This window comes from Rhinopithecus roxellana, chromosome 20 (genome assembly GCF_007565055.1).
Source record: "Rhinopithecus roxellana isolate Shanxi Qingling chromosome 20, ASM756505v1, whole genome shotgun sequence".
Taxonomy (NCBI): Eukaryota; Metazoa; Chordata; class Mammalia; order Primates; family Cercopithecidae; genus Rhinopithecus; species Rhinopithecus roxellana.
The window spans coordinates 53,802,002-53,818,374 of record NC_044568.1 but is presented as its reverse complement, the minus strand read 5'-3'; the positions used below and the strand labels follow the sequence as shown (position 1 = coordinate 53,818,374).

Sequence of the window (16,373 nt, the reverse complement as noted above, 5' to 3'; positions counted from 1 at the left end):
CAAGTCAAAGGTTCTGGGAGGACTCCACCACCTGCTCCTTATATGCCCCAGCACCCTCACTGTCACAATCCTGGTGAGCGCTGACAGGCCTAGCTTCAGTAGCAGCAGCAGCAGCAGCAAGCACTGTGATAAATCTTACAGACACTGGTCATGCTTTCCCAAGTAAGTGGCTACTGTAAGACTCAGTTAAACTTGCAGCCTCCTTCAAGCAAATACGCATTGCATCACAGTAAGCCTGTGTAAATTGTCTTCATCCCTGTCTTCATCTTATTTTTCCTATTTCTCTTGATCTCTAGCTCCTCACTTTAAACAATTGTTATCTTGTGGTATTTTTATGAATCAACTCAAAATCCCTTCTTAGGGGGGGAAAAAGGCAGACTGTCAAATGGCTATTTAAAAAAAAATTTTTTTTTTTTTTTTGAGACGGAGTCTTGCTCTGTTGCCCAGGCTGGAGTGCAGTGCCACAATCTCAGCTCACTGCAGCCTCTGCCTCCCAGGTTCAAGTGATTCTTCTGCCTCAGCCTCCTGAGTAGCTGGGACTACAGGCATGCACCACCACACCAGGCTACATTTTGCATCAAATGGCTAATTCTTGGCTTGAGAGCACTTCTGTTTGACTTCAGAAAGGCCTGCAGTGAAATTTTATAGCGTGGATTCCAATGATCCTGCTGACAGTGTGAACCCGGAATTCCTGTGTTGAAGTCTCCAGGCTCAGCCAGTGAAGCAGCTGAGCAGCCTGTGATGTGGAGGTGCCTAGGGGCCTATGGCAGGAGTCAGAGTGTGGAACTGGACCTGAGGCCCCCAGATCCTCCTCACCCGCCTTCAAGGCTCCGCGACCACCCACGGTTAGAGAAGCAACTGCTAGAGCAACCCCTCACCCACCTGCCGGAACTTCCGTTCAGGCAGAGAGACGTTGGCCTCAGCCATAAGCATCCAAGCCGCCGCGGTTAGGAGACTGGCTTTCCCATTGGCAGGATGCACTGTCCGTCAGAGATCTAAGGGCTCTCATTGGCCAGCGGTGTGGCAGGGGTGGAGCGCACCATGCTTTGTCCACGTGGTCCCCACGTGAAGGAACCCGCCCTGCGCGTGTGAAAGGGCGAGAGCAGCGCGAGATAGGGCCCAGCGCCTCAGATCTTTGTTGGCGACTATGGCTTCGGCTTCTCAAGGCGCTGACGACGGCAGCCGCAGGAAACCCCGCCTGGCTGCCTCGTTGCAGATCAGCCCCGAGCCCCGCCCCTGGCGACCGCTACCCCCTCAGGCCCAAGGTGCCTGGGAGCCCGCGCCCGCGATAGACCACGCGGAGGGCGGGCAGCCCCAGGTCTCGGTGTTGAGGGACAGTGGGCCTGGGGCAGGGGCCGGAGTCGGGGAACTGGGGGCAGCCCAGGCGTGGGAAAACTTGGGGGAACAGATGGGGAGGGCCCCGAGGGTCCCTGTGCCCCCCGCAGGGCTGAGCCTGCCGCTCAAAGACCCACCTGCCAGCCAGGCCGTGTCCTTGCTCACGGAGTACGCGGCCAGCCTGGGCATCTTGCTGCTCTTCCGGGAGGACCAGCAACCAGGTGAGGCCGGGCCGGGGAATGGGTGTGCCAGAGGACAGAGCCGCGGAGGGCTGGGTCCCAGGACGTGGGGAGGGGGTCTGAGGAAGGTGGACCTTGGTCCCTATGCTCAGAGACACCGCCAGAGCAGGACCTGGCCTGAGCCTGAGACCTCGGGGTGGACCCTGCTGTGAGCAGTGGTCTCCAAGAATCACCAGCCACACCAGATGCTCAACTGTGGCAGGGTCACGGCAGGTGAACGTTCTCTCCACCTGACGTCCAGGGAGACTGAGGCCCCTTGGTATTTCTGCATACGTTTTTAGAGCCACTTACATGCAATTTAAGTTGCCATGCCACTAGTGGAGATACCGGAATGAGAGCCACTCCCCTGACTCAAAGACGTTATTAAGCACAGTTTGGTAAATGTAACACCGTGTATGTGATACAGAGGTAAACCGTTATTTCCTCTTCTTCAGTACATACCTCTCAAACCCCTTGACTCAGTGTTTGTGTGTGTGTGTGTGTGTGTGTGTGTGTGTGTGTGTGTGTGTGTGTGCGTGTGTGTGTATTTAAGCCAGGGTCTTACTCTTGTCCAGACTGGAGTGCAGTGGAACAATCTTGCCTCACTGTAGCCTCTGCCTCCTGGGCTCAAGTGATACTCCCACCTCAGCCTCTGGAGGAGCTGGGACTACAGGTGGACTCCACTACACCTGGCTAACTTTTTTTTTTTTTTTTGTAGTGATTGTGTGGTTTTACCATGTTGCCAAGATTGGTCTTGAAATCCTGGGCTGAAGCTATCTGCCTGCCTAGGCCTCCAAAGTGCTGAGATTACAGGCGCGAGCCACCCCACTTGGCCCAGGGTTTTAATTTAAAAGTTAATTGCAGATATTATGCTCCTTACCTGTAAGACATTATGCTCCCTACCTGTAAATACGTTCACGTGTTTGTGTGTGTGTGTGTGTGTTTTTGAAACGGAGTTTTACTCTTGTGGCCCAGGCTGAAGTGCAGTGGCACGATCTTATCCCACTGCAACCTCTGCCTCCCAGGTTCAAGTGATTCTCCTACCTCAGCCTTCCGAGTAGCTGGGATTACAGGTGTCCACACCAAGCCCGGCTAATTTCTTTTTGTATTTTTGGTAGAGATGGGGTTTCACCATGTTGGCCAGGCTGGTCTCAAACTCCTGACCTCAGGTGATCCGCCCACCTTGGCCTCCCAGAGTGCTGGGATTACAGGCTAGAGCCACCTTACCCAGCCCTCTTTTTTTTTTTTTTTTTTCCCTTTGAGAGAGTCTTGTTCTGTTGCCTAGCTGGAGTGCAGTGGTGAGATCTCAACTCACTGCAACCTTTGCCTTTCGAATTCAAATGATTCTTGTGCCTCAGCCTCCCGAGTAGCTGGAATTCCAGACTTGTGCCGCTGTTCCCAGCTAATTTTTTTGTGTTTTAGTGGAGGTGGGTTTCACCACGTTGGCCATGCTGGTCTTGAATTCCTTTTTTTTTTTTTTATTTTTTTTTTCTGAGACGGAGTCTTGCTCTGCCGCCCAGGCTGGAGTGCAGTGGCCGGTTCTCAGCTCACTGCAAGCTCCGCCTCCCGGTTTTACACCATTCTCCTGCCTCAGCCTCCCGAGTAGCTGGGACTACAGGCGCCCGCCTCGTCGCCCGGCTAGTTTTTTTTTGTATTTTTTAGTAGAGACGGGGTTTCACCGTGTTAGCCAGGATGGTCTCGATCTCCTGACCTCGTGATCCACCCGTCTCGGCCTCCCAAAGTGCTGGGATTACAGGCTTGAGCCACCGCGCCTGGCGCTGGTCTTGAATTCCTGTCCTCAGCCCCCCAGAGTGCTGGGATTACAGGAGTGAGCCACTGTGCTTGGCCTCATATACATTTCTTAAGAACAAGGGCATCTCTTATGTAACTACAATACAATTATCAAATCCTGGAAATTTAACATTGATATACTACGATCTTCTAATTTCTATTCACATTCAAATGTTGCCAGTTGTCCCAGTAATGACCTTGTGGCCATTTTTTCCCTCCCCAGTATGACGTTACAGTTAGCTGTCATACCTCTTTAATCTCTTACCTGAAACAGTTCCTGTCTTTGTCTTTCACAATATTGATGTCTTTGAAGAGTAAGGGCTGGTAGTTTTGCCAGTGTCCTTCAGCTTGGGTTTGTTTCCTCAGGACTGAGTTCAGGTGATATGTTATTGAAGTGATGTCGAGTCCTTGGCCACGCATCTCCCCAGGAGGTTTGCAATCTTGGTTTGTCCCCTGGCTATGTGAGCTGCGGGCATTTGACTAGGGTTGCATCTACCAGGTGTCTTCACTTTCTTCTTTGTGCTGAATAAGTCATCCAGGGGCATTTGGAGATCTTGTAGATATCCTGTCCCCATAACATTGTCACTTGTGGTTTTGATGGCTCTCCCCAGATTCAGTCGCTGTTAGGATGGCAGCCACGTGCTGGTTTTCTAAGGCCAACATCCCTTCCACGTCTGTCTGTGGTTGCTGGTTGTGATGCCCGTTTAGAGCAGACAGATCTCAGTGCTAGTGAGGAGTGCTGAAGTGGGTTCCCTTCCAAAAGGGAAGTCCCCAGAGGGGCAATCCTTGGGAGAAACAGTTTAGCAGCAAGTACTGTGAAATTAAATAACCCTGCACCTTTGACCATGTGATCCCAGTTCCAGATTTTTCATCTATCTCTTTTGTGTTATAAGTAACACCCAAAATGATACTGTTTCATAGAAAAGGTGTTCAAATACAGGGCCACTGGAGGAGAGGAAATAAAATCAATGTGTATGTGGCAGGTGGAAGTGCTTGGCGGCTTCCTCCTGAGAACAGGGTGGCGTGGGCTCTGGAGAGGGGACCTGGATATGGGTCCTGACACAACTTGGGCAAACTGCCTGCCCTTTCTGCTCATCTGTGAAATGGAGTCACGCATCCCTGTTGTAGAGGGGTTGGGTGAGGACTTGGTTGAGTCAGCAGTGGGTCACAGCCTGCAGAGGCACTCAAGGGTGTGCGCGACATGGGGTGGAGATGGAGCCCGGTGGAGTAAGGGAAGGGCAGTCAGGGTCTTGTTATTCTGGCTGTCCTCGATGTCAGGTGTCAGGAGGAGACAGAGGTGGTACCTGTCACAGGGCCAAAGGCCGGGGGGTTCCTTCCTCACCTTGCTCCTTTCCCAGGTCCCTGCTTCCCCTTCTCTGTGAGCGCGGAACTGGATGGGGTGGTCTGCCCTGCAGGCACTGCGAACAGCAAGACGGAGGCTAAACAGCAGGCAGCGCTCTCTGCCCTCTGCTACATCCGGAGTCAGCTGGAGAGCCCAGGTAATGGAGGGAGGGCCAGGCAGCTGAGCCTCAGCTGGGGACAAGAGGCCCAAGGCCGGCGGTCCTGTGGGGAGGCTGAAGTGGCTGTGCGTGTGGGCAGGAGGTGGGTTGCTGTACGAACCATCTGGGCATCAGGACATCACCTGCAGGGAGCTGGGGCAGGGGACAGGTGCCGGTCTCTGCTTTCATGTCCTCTGGGGACACTGGGGGTAGGGACTGCTAGAAGAGCAGCTCATGGAATGTCCTGTGTCTGGAAGATGAAAACTTCCTCTCCCCTGTTCCTTGGCTTCCTGAGGGATGGAGGGTGTGCCTTGGCACCCACACCAGCCCATCCTCCTTGTCTCTTCCAGAGTCCCCCCAGACCTCCAGCCGGCCTCCACCGCCCCCCCGGAGCGTAGGTAGGTGAGCTCTCGCGGACGCAGGCTCTAGTGTTGAGGGGAGAGGTGTGGGCCCCCTTCTACCTGCACTCTCTCGCCCCGGCACAGACAGCATCCTGACCCACGGGGAGCGCTGCGCAGCCTTGGTGAGCGCCGGCTTTGACCTCCTGTTGGACGAGCGCTCGCCATACTGGGCCTGTAAGGGGACTGTGGCTGGAGTCATCCTGGAGAGGGGTAGGGATCGCCCCAACCCCGGCCCTGGCCCCCTGGGAAGGGCCCCCTCGAGCTGCTTGCCTTAGGCTGGGCCCTCTCTGCCCTCCCTGCACAGAGATCCCAGGTGCCAGGGGCCACATGAAGGAGATCTACAAGCTGGTGGCCCTGGGCACCGGCAGCAGTTGCTGTGCCGGCTGGCTGGAGTTCTCGGGCCAGCAGCTCCATGACTGCCATGGCCTGGTCATCGCCCGCAGGGCCCTGCTGAGGTGAGGGGCTGTGGGGTGGGTGCCTGACAGCAGCCTTTGCCGGGACAAGGTCGTCCCCAACCATCCTCTACCTGTCACTCCTAGGTTCTTGTTCCGGCAGCTCCTGCTGGCCACGCAGGGGGGCGCCAAGGGCAAGGAGCAGTCCGTGCTGGTCCCCCAGCCGGGGCCCGGACCCCCATTCACCCTCAAGCCCCGCGTCTTCCTGCACCTCTACATCAGCAACACCCCCAAGGGCGCAGCCCGTGACATCTAGTATGCAGGGCCCCTGGGGCAGGCGGTGGATGGGGTGCCCTCGGTTGGGCTGCTGGGTGGGAGCCAGGGTCAGAAGAGTGGCCCTGATGCTGGTGTCTGTCCCCTCCTGGCCTGCAGCCTGCCCCCCACCTCAGAAGGCGGCCTCCCGCACAGCCCGCCCATGCGCCTGCAGGCCCACGTGCTCGGGCAGCTGAAGCCTGTGTGCTACGTGGCACCCTCACTGTGTGACACCCACGTGGGCTGTCTCTCAGCCAGTGACAAGCTGGCGCGCTGGACCGTGCTGGGGCTGGGTGGTGCCCTGCTGGCCCACCTGGTGTCCCCACTCTATAGCACCAGCCTCATCCTGGGTGAGCACGTGACGAGGGCTGGAGGGTGGGAGGGGAGGGCAGGGAGGTCACTCACCTTGTCCTGTCCCTTCTGCCCTGCAGCTGACTCATGCCACGACCCTCCGACTCTGAGCAGGGCCATCCACACCCGGCCCTGCCTGGACAGTGTCCTGGGGCCATGCCTGCCACCTCCCTACGTCCGGACTGCCCTGCACCTGTTTGCAGGGCCCCCGGTGGCCCCCTCTGAACCTACCCCTGACACCTGCCATGGCCTGAGCCTCAACTGGAGCCTGGGGGACCCTGGCATCGAGGTTGTGGATGTGGCCACTGGGCGTGTGAAGGCCAAGTGAGAAGGGCTCCCTGGGGCCGGGGTGAGGAGGGGTCCTGGTGATGGAGGGCTCCATGCATGAACTTCCTCACCTCAGGTCTAACCCCAGCTCAACCCCTTACTAGCTCCGTAGTGGTGGTGACACCTCTGCCTGTCCTGTGACTCCTGTGACAATGTCACAGTGTGAGAGGAGGTAGTGTGAGGCGTGTGGCAGGCCTGCTGGTCCAGCTTGTATCTCTCTTATCTCAGTGGCATCTTCTCTTCATCCAGTGCCGCCCTGGGGCCTCCCTCCCGTCTCTGCAAGGCCTCCTTTCTCCAGGCCTTTCACCAGGTGGCCAGGGCTGTGGGGAGGCCCTACCTACTGGCCTTGAAGACCTACGAGGCTGCCAAGGTCGGTCCCCGTCAGTCCCGGTCCCTCTCCAGCCTTGCAGTCCCTGCCCCCTGCAGGCATCTTCTCTCACCCCACCTCTCATCTCCTCCCCTAGGCTGGGCCCTACCAGGAGGCTCGCCGGCAGCTCTCTCTGCTCCTGGACCAGCAGGGCCTGGGGGCTTGGCCCTCGAAGCCACTGGTGGGCAAATTCAGAAACTGAAGCCGGCCTCGGCGGGCCTAAGGTCCTGGAGTCAAGCTGTACCCTGCTGGGGGAGTGCCCTGTCTGAGGAAGGTTGTTGGGGAGAACGTGTGTTGTGCAGGGTGAAACTGGGGCTGGAGGGAAGGAGGAGCCTGCTGTGGTTGGGAGGCTGCTGCTGCACATTTGCGCTTGAATAAAGGAGTATTCCTCGTGACTGTATAGTTGGCTGTGTGTTTTGGGGTGGCCAGGGGCCCTTTGTTTGCGGGGAGAGCCCATCCTCCTTTGGGAAGCCCTGTGTTCACTGGGCTCCCACCTGGATCCTCTCACTAAGCCACTGAATTGTCACCCCAGCCCCTGTTCACAGGGCTGGAGGCAGGTTTAGGAGGGGAGGTGACCTCCCCTGGTTCCTCCTGTTTTCCAGCCTGTGTGCTGGGGGAGGCCACTGAGGCCATGGGTTGTGGGGGTTGTAAAGGGCAGGAGGAGGGCAGGCTGCTTGGGTGTGTGAGCATTTTGTCCTCTGGCCACGATTGGGGCTCCAAATCCTTGCCTTTTGGGGCCCCTAGGATGGGGGAGAGGGGCAGAGAACGCCCTTACCTGGTGAGAGCTTCAGCTGCTGTGGTCCTCAAGGGTGCTGTGGGTGTCGGGGCAGCCCCGTGTTGAAGGATGCGGGGAGGGCATGAGCAGCATCAGTCCTTTCCCTGGGCTGCCCGGCTGTTTGACCTGGGCAAGTCATTGGACTGCTAGAGCCTGCGTCTTCCACCGTGGAGAGGGACAGTGCTCCTGCCCAGTGTGGGCTCGGCAGTTCTCTCTCCTTTTCCCCCAGGGTAGCATAGTAAGCCCACATGGCAGTCAGGCACTCTGTTGACTCTGGATGTGGAGAGAAGATGGTAACACTAAAAGCATGTGTGTGTGCGCGCACACACATACACACACTCCTGGAGCCTCGCCGGCATGGGCATTATATCCATTGAGCCAGGAGCACAGCAGCTTTGAAGTCCAGGGACCTGGGGCCAGGGATGGTAGAGGACCATGGCCAGCCCTGTGACCCCCACCCCGTGACTCCCTCCCTGCATCCCCAGTAGTTGCAGGGCTCAGAACCACAGGCTGCTCTCCCCTGTGGGCCTTGGGACACTGGTCAAAGATGGTATGATGGTTAATTTTGTGTCGACTTGACTGGGCTAGGGGATGCCCAGATGGCTGGTAATGCATTATTTCTAGGTGTCTGTGGGGTGTCTCTGGGAGGGATTCACATCTGATCATTGGGCTGAGTAAGGAGATTGCCCTCCCCAGTGCAGGCAGGCACCATCCAATCCATTGAGGGCCTGATTCACTCTCTCCGCTGGAGCTGGGACATCACAACTGCTGGGTCTCTGGCCTTCAGACTCGGACCAGGACTCACACCATTGGTTTTCCCAGTTGTCAGGCCTTTGAGTGTGGGATAGAACACCATCACCCGGGCCCCCAGCACTCACAGCAGTTGGGACTGCTTAGACTCCGTATCGTGTGAGTCAATGCCTCACAATACAACTCAATGTATCCTGTTGGTTCTCTTTCTCTAGAGAACCCTGACCAGTGCAGACAGCCCCCTCCAGAGCTGTCACTCGGGGCCAGGCCTGATGTTGAAGTCGTGAGATTGGGTCGTCTCCCTCCAACCCCCTCTTGTCTCTGCCACTGGGCGTGTGTGGCCAGGCCAGCCACTTAACCTCCGTGCATGTGCGTCGACTCTTCTAGAGAAATAATCACAAGGCTGGTCCCAGGGGTGTGTTCCTGGCCAGCCTGCCCATCTGCAGGCCTAGGCTTTCCCTCTGCTTTCACTGGGCTCATGCTGTCTCCTTTTCCCACAGTGATGATGACATGGGAGAATCTGAGGGAGGTGGGGTGGAGGAAACAGCACCAGTGGACAGATCAGATAGCTCCAGCAGGCCCCAGCCTGAAGCGTGGCGTATCTGTTCTGTTTTAACCTCCCACAGCTCGCCATGATAGATGCAATCATTGCCTCAGTGTACAGGTGAGGAAACTGGCAAGATGCAGTTAGGTAAGTTCTGGAAGAGCACCCAGCACCTGAGGTGGGCTGGAGCTGTGGTAATGTGCAGGCTGCCGGCCTTCCAAGCCCTTCAATTGCAGTCACCACCCACAGCTGCAGCTGGATTTCCTTACATGACCTTGGATGAAACTCTGAGCCCCAGTTTGCTCATTTATAAAACAAGGACTAGGTGATATCCTTCCTAACGTTCCCTCGCGTTCTCTGCTCTGCTCTTTCCCGACTGCTGCAGGAGGTCAGGAGGATGCCCAGAGCTGCAGGCTGGCAGGCTGCGGGGGGGCGAGGCTGGAGCTGGGAGCATCAGGTTGGGAAAATGGCAGCAGGGAGGGCTGGAGAGGGGAGCTGAGGCAGGAGGAGCTGTAGTTCACATGTGCAAAGGACAGGAGGTGAGCCCTTGCCGAGGGAGGAGGACTACAGAGAGAGGCGTTTGCACCAGCAGGAAGGGTCCGCAGGGCCTGGAAAGGCAGGAAAGCACCGATTTCTTGTTTGAGAAAACAAAGATTTTTACCTTAGGTTTTGCTTTTTTAAAAAAAACAAAAAAACAAAACCACGTGTCAGGCCAACATTGAAATAATTATTTCTCATGGCTCTTTTTTTTCAGGGATGGAGCAGGGGGTTTAAAAACACCCAAACCTATTAATTAGCCTGTGTATTACACATTGTTTTCCCCAGGAAATAATTTAAATTGATTTTCTTTCTGTACTGCAGTAGTAACTACAACCAGATCTGGAAGTATACCAGCCATTTCAAACTTCAGTTGGATGCAGTGAGCCTGTTGGTATTCATTAATCACATAATCACTGGGCAAATAAGTTATTCAAATTGACATTAACTCTGTTGTGTTCCGCCAAATAAATAATATTTGTCCCCACATTGCATAAATCTGCTTGTCCAATCCTTTCCTCCCAAGACAGTCTTTTCACGACACCAGAGTCGTTCAGTTCTTTTGACTCAGCTTGTTGGTTACTGCGGGGTGATGATGAAAGCTACTTTTGAAATGCAGATCTGTTAATGCCTAGTTGGCCATATCTCCTCTGGGTGAAGTTTTGCCAACAGTAGCATATTCAAATTGGGAAGTGATGTAATTTCACTTGGCACAAGTCAAGTGCTGCCTCCTCCGAGTGCCATCCCGTCACTCCACCCTTCCTCCTGCAGCCCAGGGCACCCTCTGTTCCGGGCTGACCCGTGCGTTGTCTTCACTCCGGGACAGAGTGTGCCGAGTGGAAGTGTGGACCTGGGAAGTCTCTGGGAGGCCAGGGCGCCGCTCTGTCTCCCCAATCCTCAGTTTCCCCACTTGCCAACTGAGACGGGGTCACAGACATGCAGCCTGCAAGGCCATGGTGAGATGAGGTGGGAAGTGCACCCAGCACTGTTCATGGCTCTCTCGGCAGCCCTCAGCAGTGACTGTCATCAGGCTTGTCTGCCATTAGCTCCTAGCATGGGGCCTTGTCCCTTTCTCTCCATCTCCTCCTGTGGGGTCTCCCACATAGAAGGTGCCCAACAAGCAAGCACTGAATGGAAAATTCGTTAACTAGAGGATCACTTGCAGGAGTGTAACCCACCCCTATATAGAGAGAGACCAGAAACACTGTCCTCAAAACCCTTTAGAAGACAATTTGAAAATTTCCGTTGTGCTCTGAGCTCTTTTCCTCCGCCCTGGAGCAGTCAGTGAGGACCTAGAGAAAAGTTAGTGAGTGTCTAGAAGAAAGTAAATTGTTACCTTGCCTCATGGTTTAGTGGTAAAATTACCTTTTAAAAATTATAGTTTTAAAGATACATATATATTTTTTGTCACCCAGGCTGGAGTGCAATGGAGTGATCTCATCTCACTGCAACTTCAGCCTCCCAGGTTCAAGCGATTCTCCTACCTCAGCCTCCTGAGTAGCTGGGACTACAGGTGCCCGCCACCATATCTGACTGATTTTTGTATTTTTAGTAGAGATGGGTTTTCACCATGTAGGCCAGGCTGGTGTCAAACTCCTGGCCTCAAGTGATCCACCCGTCTCGGCCTCCTAAAGTGCTGGGAATACAGGCATGAGCCACCATGCCTGGCCTAAAAGATATTTTTAAAATCGATTTTCCTGGGTATCCAGAGGCAGCAGGATGAAGTACCCTTCCCTCTGTGCCATGCAGAAACATTAACTCCAATCGGATCACACCCTAATGCAAGAGCCCAAACTGCAAAACTCTCAGAAGAAAACCTAACAGTAAAACTTTATGACCTTGAGTTAGGCAAAACTTTCTTAGACACGTCATCAAAAGCATCATGATAAAAGAAAAACTAGAAAAATTGGGACTCCATCAAAATAAAAACCTTTGTGTTTCAAAGGGTACCATCAAGAAAGAAAAGAAAACTCACAGAATAGGAGGATATACTTGCAAATCATGTATCTGATAAGGGACATATGTCTACAATATATAAAGAACTCTTACAGCTCAGTAATAAATTCAACCCAATGAATGGGCAAAGGATATGAATGGACATTTCTCCAAAGAAGATACTCAGGCCAGGCACGGTGGCTCAGACTTGTAACCCCAGCACTTTGGGAGGCCAAGGCAGGAGGATCACTTGAGGCCAGGAGTTCGAGACCAGCCTAGCCATCTTGGTGAAACCCCATCTCTACTAAAGATATAAGAAAAAATTAGGGCCAGGCGCGGTGGCTCAAGCCAGTAATCCCAGCACTTTGGGAGGCCGAGACGGGCAGATCACGAGGTCAGGAGATCGAGACCATCCTGGCTAACACGGTGAAACCCTGTCTCTACTAAAAAATACCAAAAATTAGCCGGGCGTGGTGGCGGGCGCCTGTAGTCCCAGCTACTCGGGAGGCTGAGGCAGGAGAATGGCGTAAACCCGGGAGGCGGAACTTGCAGTGAGCTGAGATCCGGCCACTGCACTCCAGCCTGGGGGACAGAGTGAGACTCTGTCTCAAAAAAAAAAAAAAAAAAAGAAAAAGAAAAAAAGAAAAAATTAGCCTGGTGTGGTGGCAGGTGCCTGTAATCCCAGCTACTCAGGAGGCTGAGGCAGGAGAATCACTTGAACCTGGAAGGCAGAGGTTGGAGTGAGCCGAGATCGTGCCACTGCACTCCAGCCTGGGTGACAAAGAAAGACTCTGTCTTAAAAAACAACGAGGTGGTGGCTCACGCCTGTAATCCCAGCACTTTGGGTGGCCAAGGCGGGCAGACCACGAGGTCAAGAGATTGAGATCATCCTGGCCAACATGGTGAATCCCCATCTCTACTAAAAATACAAAAAATTAGCTGGGTATGGTGGCACGCACCTGTAATCCCAGCTGCTCGGGAGGCTGAACCCAGGAGGTGGAGTTGCAGTGAGCTGAGATTGCGCCACTGTACTTCAACTTGGTGACAGAACAAGACTCTATCTCAAAACAAAACAAACAAACGAAAACAAAAATTAGCCAGGCATGGTGGCAGGTGCCTGTAGTCCCAGCTACTTGGGAAGCTGAGGCAGGAGAATCACTTGAACCTGGGAGGTGGAGGTTGCGGTGAACCGAGATCATGCCACTGCACTCCAACCTGGGCGACAGAGCAAGCCTCCATCTCAAACAACAACAACAACAACAACAACAACAAAAACCACTGGCTTGTACACTTGAGTGAATGGTATATGAATTATATCTCAGTAAAGTGGTTATGTGAAACATCTTAAAATTCCATTTTCTTGAAAGTCAGGGTTTCTATTACAACGCATTGCTGTCTTGAAAGACCTGATCTGGGCCAGGCGTGGTGGCTCATGCCTGTAATCCCATCTCTTTGGGAGGCTGAGGCGGGCAGATCACCTGAGATCAGCCTGGCCAACATGGTGAAACCCCATCTCTACTAAAAATACAAAAATTAGCTGGGTGTGGTGGCATGTCCCTTTAGTCCCAGCTACTTGGGGGCTGGGGCAGGAGAATCACTTGAACTTGAGAGACGGAGGTTGCAGTGAACCAGGATCACACCACTGCACTCCAGCCTGGGCAAAAGAGTGAGTGAGACTCTGTCTCAAATTGAAAAAAGACCTGATCGTCCTGATGTCCTTGTGCCTGCCTTGGGTGCATGCTCAGACACTATGGCAACAAAAGCCAGGTGCTGCAGCTCTCACAGGAGTTTACTCCCCACAAGGCAGTCTGGAGTAGATAGCCTGGGACTGGACGGGTGTCTGCCACCCTCACCTCGAGGGGAAGCTGCCTCCTCTTGTAACTGACCCACAGGTTCCTCATCCCCCCTGCTCACTTTCCTTTTGGTCCAGACTTAGTCACAGGCCACGCCTCACAGCAGAGGTGGCTGGGAAATGAGTCTGACTGCAGCTCCATGTTTCTTCACTAACAGGACAGTGCGGGGTGGTGGGGAATGGTGGTGTCAGGGTCAGTGGTCTTTCTCACAGGGTGCTGGGAAGGACTGCCAGGCCCCACCCCGCTGTACCCCCGAGAAAGGCCTGGCCATGGCAAGGGAGCCTTCTGGCTGCATGGACCCAGGCCACATGCCCCGCATCACCCTGGGGTGTTCCACCCTCTATCCCCTCCTGCCCTGACCACATCTCCTTACTCTGCTCTGTCACTTTCTCTGCTCCAGACATAATGGCCGCCATGATCAAGTACGTTCCTACCTCTGAACCTTTGCATGTGCTGTTCCTCCTTCTCCAAAGTGTGTCCTCCAGAGGCCCTCACACCTCACTGCCCCTCCCTTCTCCGGGAATTCTCGAATGTCATGGCTCAGTGAGGCTTTCCACGGTCACCCTCTGCAAAATTGCAACCTCTCCTTAGCAACCCCCACGTGCCCCTGCTTTCTTCCTCATGGTTATTTGTCTCTTCTGTTCCTGGCCAGACCACCCAGGACCTGGAACCATGTCTGGCACAGTGAAGACTCTGGGTGAACGAACGCAGAATGCATTTGGGAACAACACCAGCCAGCAGTGCCGGCACAGTGAAGACTCTGGGTGAACGAACGCAGAATGCATTTGGGAACGACACCAGCCAGCAGTGCCGTTAATGCCGCAGCCCAGCGGCCACAGCCTGACACACCAGCCACTTTCTGCAGCCTCACCCGTAGCCAGTATCCTCTTCCAAATCTGCAGTCCTCTTGCCAGCTAGTCCTGACACTCTCCCAGGGACCCCAGAGCAGGCTCATTTATTTTCCAAAGATCCCAGGGTCTCCAACTCAAACACAGGCACCTAGCGCGCAAGAGCGTGTGTAAGGCTTCCTAGGCAGGTGGGTAGGAAGGCAGGGGCCAAACACTCCTTGTGAGCGAGACTGTGTCCGTTCCCCTGTTCACTGCCTTGTCCCTGGTGCTGACCACGGGCTGGTGCCCAGTGGCACTTGGCGAGATGAGGGAAGCAGGTACCGCTCCAGGGAAAGGATGGGCACGCACGTTCACAGCACACCGCCTGCGCGTTGGGCCCTGAGGGGAGAAGGCTTTAGGACACATGCATAGGGCTGAACAATGATTCCCAAGGTCACTACGAAAAGGAGATGTTTCACTGCGTAACAGAGGAGGTGTTGGCTGAGAAGACATCAAGTGTGGATGTCAGGGTGAGGTGGCGACTGGGTCTGAGTGCGTGTTTCTCTCTGTGAGTATTTGCTAATGCACTTTGGGTGCAGATTCTCCCTCCCAGGATGGCAGACCAGCAGGGCCGGCCAAGGCGGCTGGAAAGGCCAAGCTCCTCACCCCCAGCAGGGCCAGAAGCCAGTGCTGGTCTGGATGCCTCCATGTGGCAGGCCAGGTGTCACTAACACAGGCCTCCGTAACAACGGTTTCGGCACTGACCGAGTGGTTCAGTGAAATATTAAAAGCTGAGAGTGCCCGTGCCCTTCTACAAAGGCTGGACTGTCACAAAAGCCCATCAAGAGCTTTGCCTGGGCCTTTCCTGGGCCTTGAAGCATGACAGGATAACGAAGGAATTCTTAACGGGACCCGTTTAGATTTAAACAAATTTTACTGAGGGTCTGAAGAAGCTCCCTAGGCCTCCACAAACAAGCCTTATTGGGGACTAAAGGAACTCCCCAAACCTCCATGATTTAGCAGGAGAGATGAGGGTATTCACCCCAGCACCTGGACCCATTTAGGTAAGTAAATTTACTGAGGCTCCAGAGGAAGAGCTTCAGAACTCAGATCTTAGTTATACATTAAAAGAAGTTAATCACTTATGTCTTTAGATGAATGCACACTTACACGTAGACATATAGCTTAGAAGGTGTATAAGGTCTGGATAACTCTGTAGTTTTGAGTTGGTATGGCGATAATTTCCAGGTTTTCTCTCTGTAACCAGTGACAGAAATAAAAATTCCCGTCTCTCCAGTTCATCTGCATCTTGTTACTGGGCCACGAGAAATAATCAGCCCAACACGTGGTTTGGTTTGGGAGCACTTGGAGCCTCTGTGGAACGTGAGCCCTTTATCCATGACATGCAGGGTCATGCTAGTCAGGGTGGACCAGCTGCTGGAACAGACAGCCCACAGTTTCAGGGACTTACTACAGGCGTCATCTTGCTCAGGCCACCCACCAGCGCAGGGGATCAGCAGCTGGGCTGCCGCCTCCCTCTTGCAGCCCTCCTCCGTTAGGGTGGGCCTACAGACATTTCTGTAAAGGACCAGAGAGTAAAGATTTTCGGCTTGCAGTGCAGGCCATAGACTCTAAGTCATGACTGCTCAGCTCTGCCAATGGAGCGCAAACCCAGCCAGAGACAATACCCAAATGAAGAGCCCGGCTGTGTTTCAGGAAAGATGTATTTATAAAAACAGGTTGCAGATGGGAGGCAGTTTGCTGACCTCTGCCTTAGGGCTTTGGAGCATTTGGAAGGATCTTCTACACTGGGCTGAGGCACGTGGAGGGGAGGAAGAGGGCAGAGGGTTACGCAAGAGATGTTTGCAGCCAGACCTGGCAGTGCCTTGTACCCTTTCTGCACACCCCACTGACCAGAACCCCTACCTGCAGGGAGGATGGAACCGTGGGCCAGTGGAGGCACAGAGGAAGAAGAACCAGGTATTGGCAAACCCATTGCACTCTCTGCCACCAGGAAGGGAAGAAAACAGCCTCACAGTGTATAGCAGCTGATACAGTTTGGCTGTGTCCCCACCCAAATCTCATCTTGAATTACAGCTCCCATAATTGCCAGGGGTTGTGGGAGGGCCCCGGTGGGAGATAATTGAATCAGGGGGGCG

General features: G+C 54.3%; 1 protein-coding gene across 1 annotated transcript; it reads left to right on the top strand.

The window, feature by feature from the left end:
- The first annotated feature begins 1,039 nt into the window (after positions 1 to 1,039).
- Positions 1,040 to 7,386, top strand: ADAD2 (adenosine deaminase domain containing 2). The gene is given in 12 exon segments (XM_010355636.2): positions 1,040 to 1,556; positions 4,266 to 4,481; positions 4,703 to 4,843; positions 5,194 to 5,241; positions 5,329 to 5,454; positions 5,520 to 5,531; positions 5,534 to 5,699; positions 5,784 to 5,951; positions 6,069 to 6,298; positions 6,380 to 6,623; positions 6,876 to 6,996; positions 7,091 to 7,386. Coding segments are annotated over 12 exon segments (1,986 nt in total). The 5' UTR covers positions 1,040 to 1,147; the 3' UTR covers positions 7,196 to 7,386.
- Positions 7,387 to 16,373: the final 8,987 nt, after the last annotated feature.